Source organism: Aethina tumida, chromosome 6, assembly GCF_024364675.1.
Source record: "Aethina tumida isolate Nest 87 chromosome 6, icAetTumi1.1, whole genome shotgun sequence".
Taxonomy (NCBI): Eukaryota; Metazoa; Arthropoda; class Insecta; order Coleoptera; family Nitidulidae; genus Aethina; species Aethina tumida.
The window spans coordinates 12809439-12828466 of NC_065440.1; the positions used below are offsets into that span (position 1 = coordinate 12809439).

Here is a 19028-nt window from a genome sequence, read left to right on the forward strand (position 1 = left end):
TCAATGTACTTCTGTATGTCATCGATGGAGGGACTGTCCTTCTTTTCTTCCTTGTCGAAGAAAAGTTTGTTAAGCACGTAAATGGTGAGGGCGGTGGTGATGCCGAATAAAATCGCCCTCAAATATTTCTTGTAGACGCCACGGAAGGTATCCATGTTAGATGGACCGGTAATTTTGGTAAAGTTGTTCAGGAATTCGTGCCCGTTTTACCGGGCATGGACACGGTAGACTGACACGTGTCACAAAATTTGACTTTGATTGACGGTGAAACTTAACCTTCCAACTTTGGACGTGGTTAATCGATTTGTTTATCGAGATAAGTCTTTTCTGGTAGGGTTACGCTTAGTTTCCCCCTCCTTACTTAGTTTAAGACGGGTACTAACCACCCCCACCATGACAAGGTGGGTAGGAGGTTAAAAAAAGGGGAGAATTTTAGAAATAAAACTAATTAACTATCTAGAACTAAAATATTTAATAGTTAAATTTGATGTACCTAATTAATTTGATTAAAAAATTAAATACAAGGTGTTCCTAAAATAGGTGATCAAAATTGGGGAGCATCAAACCAGTACCACGATAAACTATATACGCAATGCCATAAAATATTTGTTTAAAAAATGATAAACAAATAATAATACAATAATTCAACAAACATCGATAAATAGCACTAATTAAAGTATAATAAACTTAAGGGTGAACAAACAGGAAATTCCTATTTAAAAACAACATTTGCACATACGCCACAATAATACAGTTTACATCACCCATTTCAGAGAATTTCTTAATCGACGCCAAAGCAAATATAAAGAACACAAGTGGGAATTACTTTTGACCTAAAGTCTATAATAATTAAAAATGTTTATCGATTCGAAATTATATTTATAAATTATTCCAAAATTGCATCTCTTGTCATTTGGTGTTTCATCTTTGTGTGTGCTGTGGTGTATTAGTGGTTAAAGATTTGTGGTCATGATCTCAAAATCAGGAGGAGTCTGATTTTTTTATGAAGTTATAATTTACGTGGAAAAGTTTATTTGTTGCTGTTTTATGATTATTTATTCGATTATCATAATGAATGGTAAGTTGTTAATAAATTCTATTAGCTCTTAATTTTATTAATATTAATTAATTAAATATCAAATTAAAAAGAAGATTTTGGAAGTAAACTTTCAGTAAAATTCTAAGAACATGTAATATAATTTATTTATTATTTAATTTTAATAATTTCTTTATTTTATACATTTGCTTAAAGTTAAAGAAAAAATTAAAAATATCTTCAAAAATTAAGTTTTTAAAAATATGTTGTTGAAACAATAAAATTTTTTATAAATATAATATAATTAATTTTATTAATTTCTTAATTTTACTTTATATAATTATTTAAAGTTAAAGTAAACATTTAAAACATCTTCAAAAATTGAGTTTTTAAAATTATATTTGGTTTAAACAATAATTTGTTCATAAAAATTATATATAATTTAAATTTTAATTATCAAAGAAATTTTATGTAGATTTAAACAACAAATTAAACATTATAAATTACCTAAATGTTTAATAATTCATATTAATTAATTAAATGTTAAAATAAATTGAAAATATTGAAACTAAACTTTCAGTAAAATTATAAGAATATATAATATAGTTTACATATTAAATAATTTTAATAATTTTATTTTATAAAGTTACGTAAATATTTAAAAAATAGTAAATATTAAAATTTTGAAACTAAACTTTCAGTAAAATAGTAAGAATATGTAATATAATTTATTTATTATTTATAAAAATTATAAACAATTTAAATTTTAATTATAAGTTAAAGTAAACATTTAAAATATTTTCAAAAATTAAGTTTTTAAAAATATATTTGGTTTAAACAAGAATTTTTCCATAAAAATTATAAATAAGTTTTAATTATCAAAGAAGTTTTATGTGAGTTTATATATATATATATATATATATATATATATATATATATATATATATGTATAATATAAAATTAAGTTTTTAAAAATATATTTTAATTATCAAATAAATTTTATGTGGGTTTCAACAATAAATTAAAATTTATAAACTACCTAAAAGTTTGGTAATTTATATTAAGTAATATTAAAATAAAATGAAAATTTTGAAATTAAACTTTCAGTAAAAGTGAAAGAATATGTAATATAATTTAGTTATTAATTAATTTTAATAATTTCTTTATTTTATTTTATACAATTTTTTAAAGTTAAATAAAACATTTAAAATATCTTAATAAATTAAGTTTTTAAAAATATATTTGGTTTAAACAATAATTTTTCTATAAAAATTATAAATAAATTAAATTTTAATTATTAAAAAAATTTTATGCGGGGTTCAACAATAAATTAAAAATTATGAATTACCTAAAAGTTTATATGGTAATTTATATTAATTAAATATTAAAATAAACTGAAAATTTTGAAACTAAACTTTCAGTAAAATTAAAATGTATATGTGAGTTAAGAATAATTGAGAATAAGTTTTAAAATAAATAAAATGAACAAATAGGGTAATTAAAGTTAAAAAAAATGTTTTAAAAATAATTTACAAGAAAATATTAATAAAATTGTTTAAATATTTTGAATATTTTTTGATATATTTAACTTTTTTACTATTTTTAGGTTTAACAAACACATTACTACATATCCAACTTATCAGTGGTGTTTTTTAAATAATTTTTATGTCAGTTTATACTAAATAGGTACAAATGCAAAACATGTTGTTCAAATTATTATGTCATTATGTCCCAATTAATCAGTTAAACGATTCGTACCAACAATAAAAACTAATCAGTTCATTAAAATTTACAAGTAAATCTATTTATTTTGATACTAAAAATATCCAATATCATGACGCATTTTGGAATCAATGTCAAAAAATTCGTGAATCGTTGAACTTTGAGTCAATGTTTACAGAAGATTTTTTGATTTACGTTGAATAAAACGTAATTTCGTTAAATTTTAGAAAAAATAATCAACCACCACACATGCATTTGATTCAAGATTATCAAGGAGGTCGTAAATGTTGTAGTAAACATGTGCCACGCTACACTTTTGTGTTAAGATAAGGGTTAACCAATCAGACCTTCACATCTTCTCTCCATTACCAAACCAGGAAGTACTTTTTTTTGTTAATTTTAAGAGTTTACTGATGGGGAGTTGACGCACGTTCGATTGTTTCCATCTCTCAGAAATGTTGTTGGGAAACACCCCACCAACATTTCCAAACACATGCCCCAATTAATTAATAAAAACTAGGAATTGTTTATAAATCTTCTGTGGCATTGATGGTGTTAGATAATATTTAACCCAGTGCAAAACAATTTGGCAAGGTCAATTGGTTTATTTATAACCATTTAGTTTTGATTCACCATTTTTTTTTTTTTGGGCCAAATTTACCAGACTCCAGAAATTGCACTTCGCAAGAGTTTATCAGGAAGGTCAAAACTATTCCGAATAGTAAACATGAACACAAAAGAGAACCTTGATGAGGTGAAACAAGGAAGAACAACGTTGGCCCAATTTTTCCCCGACAATTATCGGCATTTGTAATTATTCCGTTCGTACTTATGAAAGTCTCGAACGGTTTGCATCATTTTCTTAATCACGTACAAAGGCAGATGTAAGAAGTAACGTGGAAACGAACTACGGCCATAAAACCAAAACAGAAACTCTGTTATCTCGTAAAATTTATCGTTTTTACATTAAACGCAATATATAATCCGAGTGTTTCATTAATCTCGCGCTCATTTTGTCTCCAATTTGTGTCTGGGATTGTTTTCGATGATTTGTTGTTCGGGTTTTTTTCACGTGGTGTAAATGTGTTTGGCTATGGAAGGATTCTAAATTGTTATTGTTTTGCTGTGGTCTTGTTATTTTATGATTTTTCATACAATTGTCATGATGAGGGGTGAGTTTATAAGTTAATAATAATTAAAATCTTCAAAAAGAATTTATTTAATGTGAAAACCTGAAATAACTGTATATTTTACTAAAAATGTTAAATTTTTACCTGAAAAGTGGAAGTAACCTTAAATTTTCTTTCAAGATTATCTCCCTTTTGACCAAAAATAGAATAAACAACATTATATGTTCAAAACTTTTTACAAATAATTATAGAAGACTGAAAAATAAACTAAATAAAATTATTTGACAATTTTTTTCAGGTTTATCAAAAATGAAGAGAAGATTTAAATGTTCTCCTTTCATTTATTGGCAAAATCCAAAGGTTCAGTCACAAAAATTAAAAGTGGAAAAGGACCGAAATAAATATTTTTGTAATTTATATTTTAAAACAGGCTTTTGAACACTGACATAAAAACTGAAAAAAAGAAGCAACTTTGAAACTAGTTTCTGTTGTTTGTGAAACAAAATTAAAAGTTTTAATTGTTCTCCTTTTATTTATTGACAAAATTCAAATAATAAAGCATTTTCACAAAATTAATAGTGCAAAAGGTCCAAAAGAAATATTTTTGTAATTTATATTTTAAAACAGGTTTTTGAACACTGACACAAAAACTGATGAAAAGCAGCAATTTTGAAACAAGTTACTGTTTTTTGTGAAACAGAATTAGAAGTTTTAATTGTTCTCCTTTTATATATTGACAAAATTCAAATAATAAAGCATTTTTGACTACAAAAATTAATTATACGAAAGGTTCAAAAGGAATATTTTTGTAATTTATATTTTAAAACAGGATTTTGAACACTGAGACAGAAACTAAAGAAAAGCATCAACTTTGAAACTGGTTTTTGGTGTTTGTGAAGTAGAATGAGAAGTTTTAAATGTTCTCCTTTAATTTATTGACAAAAACCAAAAGTTAGAGCATTTTCATCCACAAAAATTAATAAACCAAATGGTCCAAAAGAATTTTTTTTATAATTTGTATTTTGAAATAGACTTTTGAACACTGACACTGAAATCCAAGAAAAGTAGCAACTTTGAAACTAGTTTCTGTTGCTTGTGAAGCAGTATTAGAAGTTTTAATTGTTCTTCTTTTATTTATTGACAAAATTCAAATAAAAAAGCATTTTTAACTACAAAAATTAATAGTGCAAAAGGTCCAAAAGAAATATTTTTGTAATTTATATTTTAAAACAGGTTTTTGAACATTGACACAAAAACTCATGAAAAGCAGCAATTTTGAAACAAGTTACTGTTTTTTGTGAAACAGAATTAGAAGTTTTAATTGTTCTCCTTTTATATATTGACAAAATTCAAATAATAAAGCATTTTCGACTACAAAAATTAATAGTGCAAAAGGTTCAAAAGGAATATTTTTGTAATTTATATTTTAAAACAGGATTTTGAACACTGACACAGAAACTGAAGAAAAGCATCAACTTTGAAACTGGTTTTTGGTGTTTGTGAAGTAGAATGAGAAGTTTTAATGTTCTCCTTTAATTTATTGACAAAAACCAAAAATTAGAGCATTTTCAACCACAATAATTAATAGTCCAAATGGTCCAAAAGAATTTTTTTTATAATTTGTATTTTAAAATAGACTTTTGAACACTGACACTGAAATCCAAGAAAAGTAGCAACTTTGAAATTAGTTCCTGTTTTTTGTGAATCAGAATTAGAAGTTTTAATTGTTCTCCTTTTATTTATTGACAAAATTCAAATAATAAAGCATTTTCAACTACAAAAATTAATAGTGCAAAAGATCCAAAAGAAATATTTTTGTAATTTATATTTTAAAACAGGTTTTTGAATACTGACACAAAAAACTGAGGAAAAGCAGCAACTTTGTAACTAGTTTCTGTTGTTTGTGAAGCAGAATTAGAAACTAAAGAGATGCAGCAACTTTGAAACTGGATTTTCTTATTTGTGAAATGGAATACTATGATTATTATTAGATTAGATTGACAATAAATAATATATTTTTTGCTTCTTTTCAGACCTAATGAGAAACTACCGCAACATAATAACCCGGAAATCGGAATCGGACTCCGAAAATGAATCTCAACCCTTGATGACATCATCCTCATCGTCGGCGAGAAGTTTCGGGTAAATCTTCAATTTTATAAAATCGCATGCAGCCATTGCAGCTCGGTAACCGTTAATTTACCGCATTCTGAGCCGTTCGCGTCTTGTTCCATCGTAATCGTTCTGAACATACGGGTTTAAAGAGAAAACGCGTCCCGCAGATTCTCTGTATTGGTCGTTTAAATTGATTTGTTTTGTTGTTTTGTATTTTTCAGAGCCGTTCGTGGTAATTATATTTTTTACCCGGAATCTGATGTAACTGACAGCGATTTTGACAGGTCCTTTAGAAGGACGAATATTACTGAAACGGACAATCTACAAAGGTGAATTTGTTGTATTTGTTAATTGAAATTACCGATTATTGGTGTGTTTTTCTTTTTACTGTTGCAGATCTATTAATTTTCCGACACAGTTTTATTCACCCGACAGTTTCAGCAGTAAAAATTATTACAGTTGTCAGGAATTCACGAGTTCTTTAGGGGTTTATGTACCACCTGATTCTATGGTAAGTTATTTCAAATAATTTAATATAAAAGCTGAATTTTAGAAGTATAATCAACTAAAATATTTGGAATAAAAATGTGATGTGGTACTGAATTAAATACCAAAATATTTATTCAATTACAAAGAAATTGAGATGAAAATTACCTGACATAAAAATATGGATAAATCAATTAAAATAAAAAATATTAACATAATTGTTAAAAAATACATATTATATAATAAAAAATAATATTAAATATTGAAAATTCTTACAAAAAAATATCAAATTAGTCTAATAAATGTTACTCGCTAAAAAAAAGTAGTAAAAATGTAACAGAAATTTAGAATTAATGTAGTAAATATAATAATAATTAAACAAAAGAAAAAAATAGTTTAATTGTTTCAAATTAGTTTCAATTAACTAAAATATTTACTACTGTTAAATAATCTTTGCCAATTACAATATATTCTTAGATATTTATATAATAAGATAATTGAGCAGTACAGGACTTAAAAAATTTAATCTGCTAAAAAAATGTGGATAGATCAATTAAAATAAAAAATTTTAACTTAATTGTTAAAATATATCTATATTGTATAATAAAAGATAATATTAAATATTGAAAATTCTTACAAAATATATTAATTTAATTAAAGTAATGTTACCCACTAAAAAAGTAGTAAAAATTTAGGATAAATTTAGAATTAAATATTTTAAATATAATAACAATTAAACAAAAGAAAAAAATAGTTTAATTGTTTCAATTAATTAAAATAGAATAAAATGATTGAGCAGTTAAGAACTTAAAAAATATAATCTACTAAAAAATAAAAAATAAAAATGTGGATAAATTAATTAAAATAAAGAAAAATTAACATAATTGTTAAAAAATATATATTATATATTAAAAATTCTTATAAAAAATATTAAATTAATCAAATAAATATGTTAAAGAAGTAAAAACTTAACATTAATTTAGAATTAAATATAATAGATATAATAACAATTAAACAAAAGAAAAAGATAGTTTAATTGTTCCAAAATAGATAATTAACTTAAATTTTTACCATTGTTATATAACCTTTGTCAATTACAATATATTCTTAAATATTTATATAATAAAATAATTGAGCACTACAGGACTTAAAAAATATAATCTGCTAAAAGAATAAGAATAAAAATGTGGATAAATCAATTAAAATAAAAAATTTTAACTTAATTATTAAAACATATCTATATTATGTAATAAAAGATAATATTAAATATTAAAAATGTTTACAAAAAATATTAAATTAATCAAATAAATGTGTTATCCACTAAAAAAGTAGTAAAAATTTAGCATAAATTTAGAATTAAATATATTAAATATAATAACAATTAAACAAAAGAAAAAAATAGTTTAATTATTCCAAAATAGTGTCAATTAAATAAAATATATCACTGTTAGATAATATTGGTCAATTATATTCCTGTAGAATAAAATGATTGACCAGTAAAGAACTTAAAAAATATAATTAGTAAAAAATAACAAATAAAAATGTGGATAAATTAATTAAAATAAAAAAAATTAACATACTTGTTAAAAATATATTATATCTTAAATAATTATGTATAATAAAAAATAATATTATATATTAAAAATTCTTATAAAAAATATTAAATTAATCAGATAAATATGTTAAAGTAGCAAAAACTAAACATAAATTTAGAATTTAATATAATAGATATAATAACAATTAAACAAAAGAATATTATATATTGAAAATTCTTATAAAAAATATTGAATTAATCAAATAAATATGTTACCCACTAAAAAAAAAGTAGCAAAAATTTAACATAAATTTAGAATTAAATATAATAATTATAATAACAATTACATATACCAAAAATATAGTTTAATTGTTCCAAAATAGTTTCAATTAACTAAAATATTTACCACTGATATATAATCTTTGCCAATTATAATATATTCTTAGATATTTGTGTAATAAAATAATTGAGCAGTAAACAACTCAAAAAATATAATCAGCTCAAAAATTAAAAATAAATATGTGGATAAGTCAATTAAAATTAAAAAAATTTAACATGACTGTTACTGTTACATACTAAAAATATTAAATTAATCAAAAAAATGTGTCACCCACTAAGTAAAAATTTAACATAAATTTAGAATTAAATATAATAACAATTAAACAAAAGAAAAATATAAATTAACTAAATATTTACCACTGTATTCTCTGCCAAGTACAATATATTCTTAAGATATTTGTATAATAAAATAATTGAGCAGTAAACTATAATCTGCTCAAAACTTAAGAATAAAAAAGTGGATAAATCAATTATAATCAAAAATTGTAACATAATTATTAAAAAATATATATTATATAATAAAAAATAATAATAAATATTGAAAATATTAAACTTAACAAATAAGTTTGTTTCCCTATAAAAAATAATAAAACTTGTATAGAAAATTGGAATTAAACAAAGAAACAATTAAACAAATGAATACAAGTGTCCCATAATAGGTTCAATTAACTGAAAAATCCAACACAGTTAAAAATAATCTTTGTCAATTACAAATTATTCCTAAACCATTAATGTAATAAGATAATTGAGCCCCAAAATATGCATTATTAATGTAATTTATCTGGTATTCACGTTGGTATTTGAAAACAACGGATTTTACATTTTAGACCGCTTCCTGTGGGTTTTCAGGAATTTCACACTTACAAGTATTGAAAAATTGTATGATGCAACAATCCATCATTTCAATTGGCCGATTTTAAAAGTGGTTCGAATCGTTTTCTGATGAATCGCACGTTCGATTTCGTTGACGTTGAAGCGGCATTAGTGAGTGCTCAGTTTGTCTTTTGTCGGTCGCCGTTGTTCAAAAGGAGAATTGTTCGGTGCGTGAAAGAATGGACGGCGACAAAATTGAGGTACTTTAATTTTTATCTAGTTTCGATCAGTGTTTTAATAAGTTAAGGTTGTGTGGTTTGTAATACAATACAGTGATAATTTTTATTGATACACATAAATCTATTTTTATAATAACAAAAATGTCTACATAACACAAAATTTAACAAACTATATAAGCATAATAATCTAACAAGAAATTAAATTAAATAAATAATTTAGAGAAGTCACAAATATTATAGAAGTTTCTATAAATATTTAAAATATTAGTATAATAATCATAAAGAATAATTATAAACACATTGTATGTTTAATTACAAATAGAGATAAAATAATTAATAAATAAAAAATATAATGACAAATCTCCTTGCTTGTCTTCTGTTCTTTTAAATTAGAATTTTGTACAAGTTTTAAATTTTAAAATATTCTTTTATTTTAATTTAGAGTATAATAAAAATAAATAAAAATTGTTTAAAACTAAAAATATATTAAATTACTTAATTTAAAAATTAATAAAACAGAAAATTATATATAGATATTAAAAATACAATTAATAATTATTTTTAAAAAAATAATGATAACTTTAAAAAACTTTAAAAAATTGTATAATATTTTATTAATTATAAGTAATTCAATAAAATGAAATAAAAATGAAATTAGTAATAAGTAAAAAATAATAGAATATGTCTGTTTCAAAATACTAAAAAAATCAATTAAATTTAAACAATTAAAAAGTGAGTAATAGATTAAGAAATGTTAATGAAATAAACAAAATTAAAATAAGTGAATTATTTCAAATATATCAAAAATAATTTAATATATTCAAATTATAAAAATAATCACATTAAATAAAACTGTTTAAAAAATAGAAATAACTAAAAATAATTCAAATAAATTGCATTCATTTAATATTTCTAAATTATTTAATTTAAAATAATAATAAAATATTTATATTTTTTTAAATTAGAATTTTGTTCAAATTTTAAATTTCTTTTGTTTATTATTTAGAGTATATTAAAAATAAATAAAAATTGTTTAAAACTAAAAATATATCAAATTATTTAATTTAAAAATTAATAAAACAGAAAATTATAGTTAGATATTAAAAATACAATTAATAATTATTTTAAAAAAAATAATGATAACTTTAAAAAACTTTAAAAAATTATATAATATTTTATTAATTACAAATAATTCAATAAAACGAAATAAAAATAAAATTAGTAATAAGTAAAAAATAATAAAATATATCTGTTACAAAATACTAAAAAAATCTCAAAAAATCAATTAAATTTAAACAATTAAAAATTGAGTAATAGATTAATAAATGTTAATGAAATAAACAAAATTAAAATAACTTAATTAAATAATTAATAATAATTATTGAAATCAAATATATAAAAAATAATTTAATATATTCAAATTATAAAACTAATCACGTTAAATAAAACTGTTTAAAAAATAGAAATAACTAAAAATAATTCAAATAAATTGCATTCATTTAATATTTCTAAATTATTTAATTTAAAATAATAATAAAAGAGAAAACTATAGTTACATATTATAAATACAATTAATTTAATAAAATAAAACATAGATAAAATTCTAAATAACTAAAATATATTAGAATAAATCAGTCATAATATATTGGGAAAAAAAATTGTCAAAAAATCAATTAAATTTAAAGAATTAAAAATTGATTAATCGACAAAGAAATATTAAGGAAATAAAGAAAATTATTTCAAGCATATCAAAAATAATTTAATGTATTTAAATTATAAAACAAATCACAAATAGCTTAAATAAAAACTGTTTAAAAAAATAAAAATAGCTAAAAATAATTTAAATAAATTGCATTTATTTAATAATTCTAAAGTATTAAATTTAAAATATTAATAAAATAGAAAATTATAGTTATAAATTAAAAATACAATCAATAATTATTTTTAAAAAATATAACTTTAAAAAATTTTATAATATTCAATTAATTATAAATAATTAAACAAAATGAAACAAAGATAAATGTCTGAGTAAGTCAAATTAGAATAAATCTGTCATAAAATATTGAAAAAAATGTCAAAACTTCAATTAAATTTAAAGAATCAAAAATTGAGTAATTGACTAAGAAAAAAAAATGAATAAAATTAATGTGTTAAATATTTTCAAGCATAACAAAAATAATCTAATTATATATAAAATAAAGCAGAAAATTATAGTGAAATATTAAAAATAAAATTATTAATTAAATTAGAAAAGTATTAACAACTTTATTATAAAATAAATAATAATATAACAAAATTAAATAATAAATGAAAATGAAAATGTTAAAAATCCAATAATGTATATATTGAAAAACTATCAACAAAACTGCATAACATAATTTAAAAATTACTGAAAATATAAACATTTAAAAGGAATTAAAAAGAATATAAAGAAATTACAAGAATTCTAAAACAGATTTTAAATCCTTGCATTTGTTAAATAATGAAGAATGGCAAAAAATAGCAATATTAACAATAAAACATTAAATACACATTATTATGACTAAATAAATACCTACACAATCGCTTTTTACAACGTTTATTATGAACGGAATGACATAACAATCTTGTAACTTATATTTATTATATTTTACAATCTCGTATTTATTTATTTTCCCATTACTCATTCTTATATTCTTACACGTTGTTTGTGCGATATTAAAAATGTAACAGCAGCAAATTCATTTTATCTTATTAATTGTTTACAAATTATAATAAAGGAAGCGTGTAACTGTCGTAAATAATCTGGTATTCGACAAATTAGTCGTAATTAGCGGCACGAGCAATTCAACAAATGATGAATTCACATATTTAGTTAGTACAAAAATGACGTTTCCCGTTTCAGGGTCAAAGGAACGAGGGCAAAGAAGCTGAAAAGGCCTTAACGCAAAACTCCCTGGTCACAATGTAAGTTCGATCAATTGAGCCGATTTATACGATTTATTTAGATCAATAAAACTTTGCACTCGACGACAATAATCGCGTATTAATGGTCGGACATGAGGTAATGTCGTTGTGGTGTTTCGTCAGATTTTCAACGGACGTAAATATCTTTATCGAAAACTGTTATTGAAAATATTTCGATTCGATTAAATTAAAGCGATAAATTGTGCAATTAAAAATTCTTGCAGATTTTCAATATGGAACACGACGATGGGCTCGTCCCTGTTGGCCATGTCATGGGGCTTCGAAAAAAGCGGTCTCTTCTCCGGCATTTTCATTAACATTTTGATTGCCGGCCTGTGTCTTTACACTTGCAACGTTTTGCTCAACATCAACAACAAACACGGTAGCACCAATCATTATATTAATAAAAATGCAAACTAAACGTTATGTAACAGGAGTACCCGGCCACAACCACGAAGTGTGTGACCTGTGCAAGGAGCTTTTGGGCAGATGGGCCGAAGTACTGGCAAAAATTTTCTCTGTCATCGTCCTAATTGGGGCCAATATCGTCTATTGGATACTAATGTCCAACTTTTTGTACAACTCCGTCGTCTTTTTCTACGGTAAGCCAAAACTATAGAGTACGGTACTAACCCAGATAGCACAAATACGTCCGAGGGACGTCTCCAGGATGTGTATCAGGAACCAGGGGGGCGTCCCTTTGAGATCTAGGACGTCCGGATGTCGTACCGAAGAATTTAATTCATAAATGTACTACAATTTCAGATCTGATTTATTCCTCCTCAAGTACGGATAATCAGTTTCCGGTAATCTGTCCGAAAGACACAATTTTAACACCAACAAATATGACGTCCTCGTTGGAGAAGACCCCCTTTGAAAAGTACTGGGATTTGTACGCGACGGTACCAATCTTCCTCGCCCTCATAATGTTCCCGATGTTGAATTTCAAAAGCCCCACGTTCTTCACCAAATTCAACAGTTTGGGAACGATCAGCGTCGGTTTTATCGTAATTTTTGTGGCCGTCAAGTCGTACTCCTTCGGCCTGAACCTTCCGAATTGGCAGAACGAGATTTACTTGAAGCCCACGTTCACCGCCTTAAGCGGCATGTTGTCGCTGAGCTATTTCATACACAACATCATCATCAGCATCATGAGGAGCAACAGAAACCAAGAACATAATGTAAATACTAACTGAACGTTAATTTGTACAAAAATGACCAGTTTTTAATGTTTTTTAGGGCAGAGATTTGTCGATTGCCTTTGCATTGATCACCTTCACGTATTTGTTCCTTGGAGTTACTTTCTACATGGCTTTTCCTTTGGCCAAATCCTGCATTGAAGATGTAATTAACTGGATTCAGGAATTAGGGTATAAACTAATTGATTTTGTTTGCAGAACATCCTGAACAACTTCCCCAAAAACGATACCTTGACGATAATCGCCAGGATTTTATTACTCTTCCAACTCTTCACAGTGTTTCCACTTTTGGCCTTCATGCTAAGGAACGACATCTTTGCCAATATTAAAATGATTTTCGCCAAAGGTTGGGGAGATTTTTCGTACAAGAAAGTTGTGGCCATCAATATTGTGTTGGTGATCACTTGCATTTGTTTCGCCTGTTTTATGCCCAGAATTGGTACTTTGATCAGGTATATTATTTAACAGTGTTTGATATATTTTAAACTATAAAATATGTATTTTTAGATACACTGGAGCAGCAAGTGGATTAGTTTACATTTTCATGCTTCCAAGTCTTTTGAAGATGGCTTCCTTGAAGAAAGAAGGAAACTTAACACCACTCAAAACAATTTTCTATGTAGCAATTATAACAATAGGAGTTTTGAATCTCTTATCCCAGTTTCTTATTACCGTTTAAATGAAACGTTTAAGCGGTTAGAAATATGACTATGTGATATAATAATCATTTTTAATCATCCACATTTTATCATCTTATGTATTTTTTTACGAATTAATTTTTGTTGTTTTATTTTAGTGGACAAAAATTGTGATAAATTATTGTATTTAATAAATAAAATAATTAGAATCTGAAATATTAATATTTTTAAAAAAAAATCAATTCAAAATATTGTCACTAATAGACGAAGTTAAAGTCACTGCAATATTTTAATTATTCACTTACTATACACTGAAATACTTACAACTCAATTAAATTACATTCTACTTAAAAAAATCAATGGTACAAATGATTGGCGTGACTATTTGCTGCAAAATACAGTACGGTACTAACCCACATACAACAACGCACAAATATGTCCAGGGAACGTCCCTAGCATGTCTATCAGGAACCAGAGGACGTCCGGGGTCGTCTCCGGGATGTGTATCAGGAACCAGAGGACGTCCGGGGTCGTCTCCGGGATGTGTATCAGGAACCAGGGGGCGTCCCTTTTAGATCTAGGGTGTCCGAAGGTCGTACCTAAGAAGTTATTTTATCAATTTACCACATTCCAGATTTGATTTAATCTACTGCAAGTACGAATCATCAGTTTCTGAAAGACACAATGTTAACACCCACAAATACGACGTCCTCGATGGAGAAGACCCCCATAGGAATTATAACACTAGGAATTTTGAATTTATTATCCCAGTTTCTTATTACCGTTTAAATGAAACGTTTAATCGTTCAGAAATCTGAAAATCTAATCTAAAATATTAACTGTAATAAATAAAATCAGCAACAACGCAACATTTTAATACTTTATTATGTACATTTTACATTGAAATACCTACAACAGAATTAAATTACAGTGCACCTAAAAAATTAGCGGTACAAATGATCAGCATGAATATTAGCGGCAATCTCAGACTCCCACTTGTCCCCGTTCTCCAGCAGCTTCTCCTTGTTGTACAGCAGCTCCTCGTGCGTCTCGGTGGAGAACTCAAAGTTGGGTCCCTCGACGATGGCGTCGACCGGACAGGCCTCCTGGCAGAAGCCGCAGTAGATGCACTTGGTCATATCGATGTCGTAGCGGGTGGTACGACGTGATCCGTCAGCCCGTTCTTCCGCCTCGATGGTGATGGCCTGCGCAGGGCAGATGGCCTCGCACAGCTTGCAGGCGATGCAACGCTCCTCGCCGGAGGGGTAACGTCTGAGGGCGTGCTCGCCTCGGAAACGGGGGCTCAGGGGACCCTTTTCGAAGGGGTAGTTTATGGTGGCCGGTTCTTTGAAGATATGCGCGAGCGTGACGCCGAAACCACGTACCAGTTCGGTGAAGAACATCGTCTGGGCTGCCCTGTCTTCAAAAATTCAAATGGTGTTTTAGTTTAATTGTAGTGTGTAGAAATGATTCTCTCAAAGTAGATAAATCAGATTTATACTTCCCTCCCACAGTTTAAATAAGAAGTTTCAATATTACATAATTATTTTATGTAAAAGACAAAGCCTTAAATTGGATTTCTGTGCCTAAATTTGTACAGGGTGCTTAATTAAACAATTTCTTTTAATGTTATGCATTATTTTCTTTGACGGACTAAATCTTATATAAGATTTAGTCTGTCAAAGTCTTAGTTTACACTGAGTGTTGAATTGTTAATTACAAACGACTTTGTCATTCCCCAAATGATACCCCAGTGCAGCGGAACATGTTTGTGTGTACGTACCAGTTATATCTTTCATGTTCATGCATGGTTCCTGGTCGTTGACATAAACATATCCATCCTTAGGTGGACTGCCAAGGAATCTTTGTTGCACAGTCTGAACATTCGGCCTGAACACCTTGGAACCTAAAATACATAATGTTTTTAGGTTAAGTGTTCAAATTTTTAAATAACTCATTCGTCAGCACTGTCTAATTCGTAATTAAGTCTGGCATTACCGTTTTTGGCCAAGGAGAAGATTTTCAAAGCCGCGTTGCTCATTTTTCGACTTTTTTAAACAATTTGTGTCAAAATAATGACATAACCACCGGGAGAGTGGTGACCTCTCTGTGACAATAAGCGAAACTACACCAAAGTCACTGAAATAAAAACTGTTTACATAAAAAATTTGCGTGTCTCCATCTGTTGACAAACTTAAAGGTGACAGATTTGGACCAATCAGAAGGAGCCATGTTACATGTCAAAAGTGACGTTTGTTTATAAATAACGGGACAGTCGATTAGTTTGCGGCATTCAAATTTGCTGGATTGGTGACAGAAAGTGATGATGTTGCAAAGCCGGTTGATAATCTGCGGCGTTATACTTTTAAATTTGTTCAAATTTAATTGCGCCTGCAAAGGCTGCATCGACTTGGACGAGTACAACTTCGATAAAGTTTTATCCAAATTCAAGGTGGTTTTGGTCAAGTTCGACGTCGCATATCCTTACGGCGAAAAGCACGATGTATTCAGCGAGGTTTCCAAGGATATACGCGACATACCCGATCTAATATTCGCCCAGGTGGGTATCAAGGATTATGGGGAAAAGGACAATGAGGAATTGGGCAAAAGATACGGTGTTAACAGCAAGGATGACCTGCCAACACTCAGACTCTTTGTACAAGGCAAAGATGAACCTTTTACCATGTCTGAAGACTCTGAATGGAGCCAGGAACATATCAAAACTTTCATCAGAGACAACACTGACTTGTATATTGGACTAACTGGTTGTCTAGAGGAGTTCGACAAGCTGGCTGTCAAATTTGCCTCTTCCGACGACAAACAATCTGTGCTCAAAGAAGCTGAGGATCTTGCCACTAAACTACAATCCAAGGTAAACATTTAGTTAACAAATTACGTTTATATTAATGATACTTTTACAGAGGGACCAAGTAACTGCAAACATCTACACAAAATTCATGTCGAAAATCATCGAAAAAGGATCGTTCGTCAATCAGGAACTGGCCAGATTGAATAAATTGCTCAAACAAGGCAAATTAAATGAGAAAAAGAAGACTGAACTGTCTAATAAGATTAACATTCTAAAATCATTTCGCCCCCCTAAAACAGAACTCTGAAACATGCACATTTGCACCTTAGTTGTTTTTGTTGTGATTGTTTGTCAAGCACTTGCATTTTATTGCTAGTTTTTGGGTATTACTATTTTTTAAGTTTTAGGTGGTTTAATAAATTGCCTTTGTAAGGTTGTTTTATTTACCTTTACTCTATTGTACAAATAATTAATACATTTTTCAACGAAGCAGTTTGTATTTGGCTCTTTCCTTTAATCTACATACAATTGTAAAACCAATAAGATCAACTTGTTTTATAAAAACAGTTATTTAATACACTTAGTAATAATAAAATTAATAGAAACACACACAAATTACATAAATTATATGGCAGGTCAATATAACCCAAATATGAATGAGTATCTTCATAAATTATATAAATAAACATTTTTTAACAACACAACAAAAATATACCTATCTAATATTTACTCCCGTTTGCTCTTGTGATGCCTGTTGGGCTTGTTAGCCATTCTCAATTCCTTCTTGCACCCTTCATACAAATTGTTCATGTCAAAAGCATTAATAATGTTTTGCTCTGAGAACAAAAACTTAATTAACTTCCCTTTAACATCGAAAGTAGGTCTTCTGCTAATTTCTTTTCCTTCTCTGAACAATATTATGGTGGGCAACTGTTTGCTTAAAGCACTGTCGCTCACTTTAAACCTCTGACTTGCCTCGGGATAGCGCCCCAAGTCGATTTTACCGAATTTTAGATTCTCCAGGTCGTATTTGACGCTCAATTCAGCGAAAACTGGGGCTAAATTAATGCACAGGGGGTTCCAGACCGTGTGGAACGCCACCAACCACACAACCTTTTTGTCTTTCTCTAATTCATCCTCCATGTGTTTGCAACTTCTGAAGTAAACTACATTGGTTGGCCCATCGTAGGTTGGCTCGGGGAACAAAATAGCAGCAACTACAACAATTTGACGTTAATATTATTACACGGGTGATGTACGTGATGGTATTTACTGAGGAAAATGACGGTGTAAACAGCCCCCATGATAACGTCAGCATGATACCACAAAATACAATTGGCGATTTTGGTGTATATAAAACTGGCGGACAAGTAATTAATCATGGTCACGCTTCCAGACTTCCGTGACCTAATCATGACGACGATGGCGAGAAAGAACAGGATTTCCGTTTCTCTCTAAAATGCACAATTATTTAATTTGTCCCAAAAAACTAACCTAACAACTTACACCGTCGAATTCGCACACGTCCGTCTTGAATATGTAGTTGCACACGCCCGGTATGTGTTTCAGGACGACGTACGATAAACTCATTATTATATTTATTAAATAGTACGGCTTCACGAGCTGTTTTAAGTCTTTTTTTAACGCCATGATTGAAGACTACACTTGTACAGAACTGTTGGGTAACTGACAGTCGGCTCAGCCGAGTCGGCTGAGATATTTTTAACTACTGGGTCTTTGGTTCATTAGTGACGTAGGTGAAATGTACCGTAGTTCAGCATTTTTGCCGTTTACGAGGGACAATCCAAATGAAATTATTTGAACAAATTCTTTAATAAATCGTACATTCATTAATCAAGAAATATTTTGTTGTTATTTTAAATGTTATAATAAAAACATTATGAATATATTTTATTATAATAATTACTTACATTTGTACATTTTTTTATTCAAATATATACAGAACAATTTATTTAATTCTTAGTCACTAAAAAGTTAATAATAAGTTTAGAAGTTAGTACA

The 19028-nt window shown here is 27.2% G+C and overlaps 4 protein-coding genes across 5 annotated transcripts; 2 read left to right on the forward strand and 2 right to left on the reverse strand.

The window, feature by feature from the left end:
• The first annotated feature begins 925 nt into the window (after window positions 1-925).
• Window positions 926-14413, forward strand: LOC109606349 (sodium-coupled neutral amino acid transporter 9 homolog). 2 transcript variants are annotated; one of them, XM_020022907.2, is made up of 11 exons: window positions 926-1078; window positions 5922-6030; window positions 6225-6332; window positions 6400-6514; window positions 12299-12360; window positions 12585-12742; window positions 12795-12962; window positions 13126-13541; window positions 13600-13704; window positions 13758-14011; window positions 14067-14413. In XM_020022907.2, exons 1-11 carry the CDS (start codon window positions 1048-1050, stop codon window positions 14236-14238), a joined length of 1698 nt encoding a protein of 565 aa, XP_019878466.1. In that variant the 5' UTR covers window positions 926-1047; the 3' UTR covers window positions 14239-14413. The 2 variants fall into 2 exon arrangements, with proteins under 2 accessions (XP_019878466.1, XP_019878465.1); XM_020022906.2 differs by lacking the exon at window positions 926-1078 and adding an exon at window positions 3771-3930.
• A 646-nt stretch (window positions 14414-15059) lies between these two features.
• Window positions 15060-16352, reverse strand: LOC109606351 (NADH-ubiquinone oxidoreductase subunit 8-like). The gene is made up of 3 exons (XM_020022908.2): window positions 16196-16352; window positions 15981-16103; window positions 15060-15617 (listed from the first exon to the last, which is right to left on the reverse strand). The coding sequence occupies exons 1-3, from the start codon at window positions 16236-16238 to the stop codon at window positions 15142-15144; spliced, it is 642 nt and encodes a 213-aa protein (XP_019878467.1). The 5' UTR covers window positions 16239-16352; the 3' UTR covers window positions 15060-15141.
• A 92-nt stretch (window positions 16353-16444) lies between these two features.
• On the forward strand, window positions 16445-17442 carry LOC109606888 (protein windbeutel). The gene is made up of 2 exons (XM_020023419.2): window positions 16445-17069; window positions 17119-17442. Exons 1-2 carry the CDS (start codon window positions 16521-16523, stop codon window positions 17311-17313), a joined length of 744 nt encoding a protein of 247 aa, XP_019878978.1. The 5' UTR covers window positions 16445-16520; the 3' UTR covers window positions 17314-17442.
• A 39-nt stretch (window positions 17443-17481) lies between these two features.
• On the reverse strand, window positions 17482-18737 carry LOC109606887 (thioredoxin-related transmembrane protein 2 homolog). The gene is made up of 3 exons (XM_020023418.2): window positions 18513-18737; window positions 18280-18460; window positions 17482-18223 (listed from the first exon to the last, which is right to left on the reverse strand). The coding sequence occupies exons 1-3, from the start codon at window positions 18654-18656 to the stop codon at window positions 17733-17735; spliced, it is 816 nt and encodes a 271-aa protein (XP_019878977.2). The 5' UTR covers window positions 18657-18737; the 3' UTR covers window positions 17482-17732.
• Between the last annotated feature and the right edge of the window lie 291 nt (window positions 18738-19028).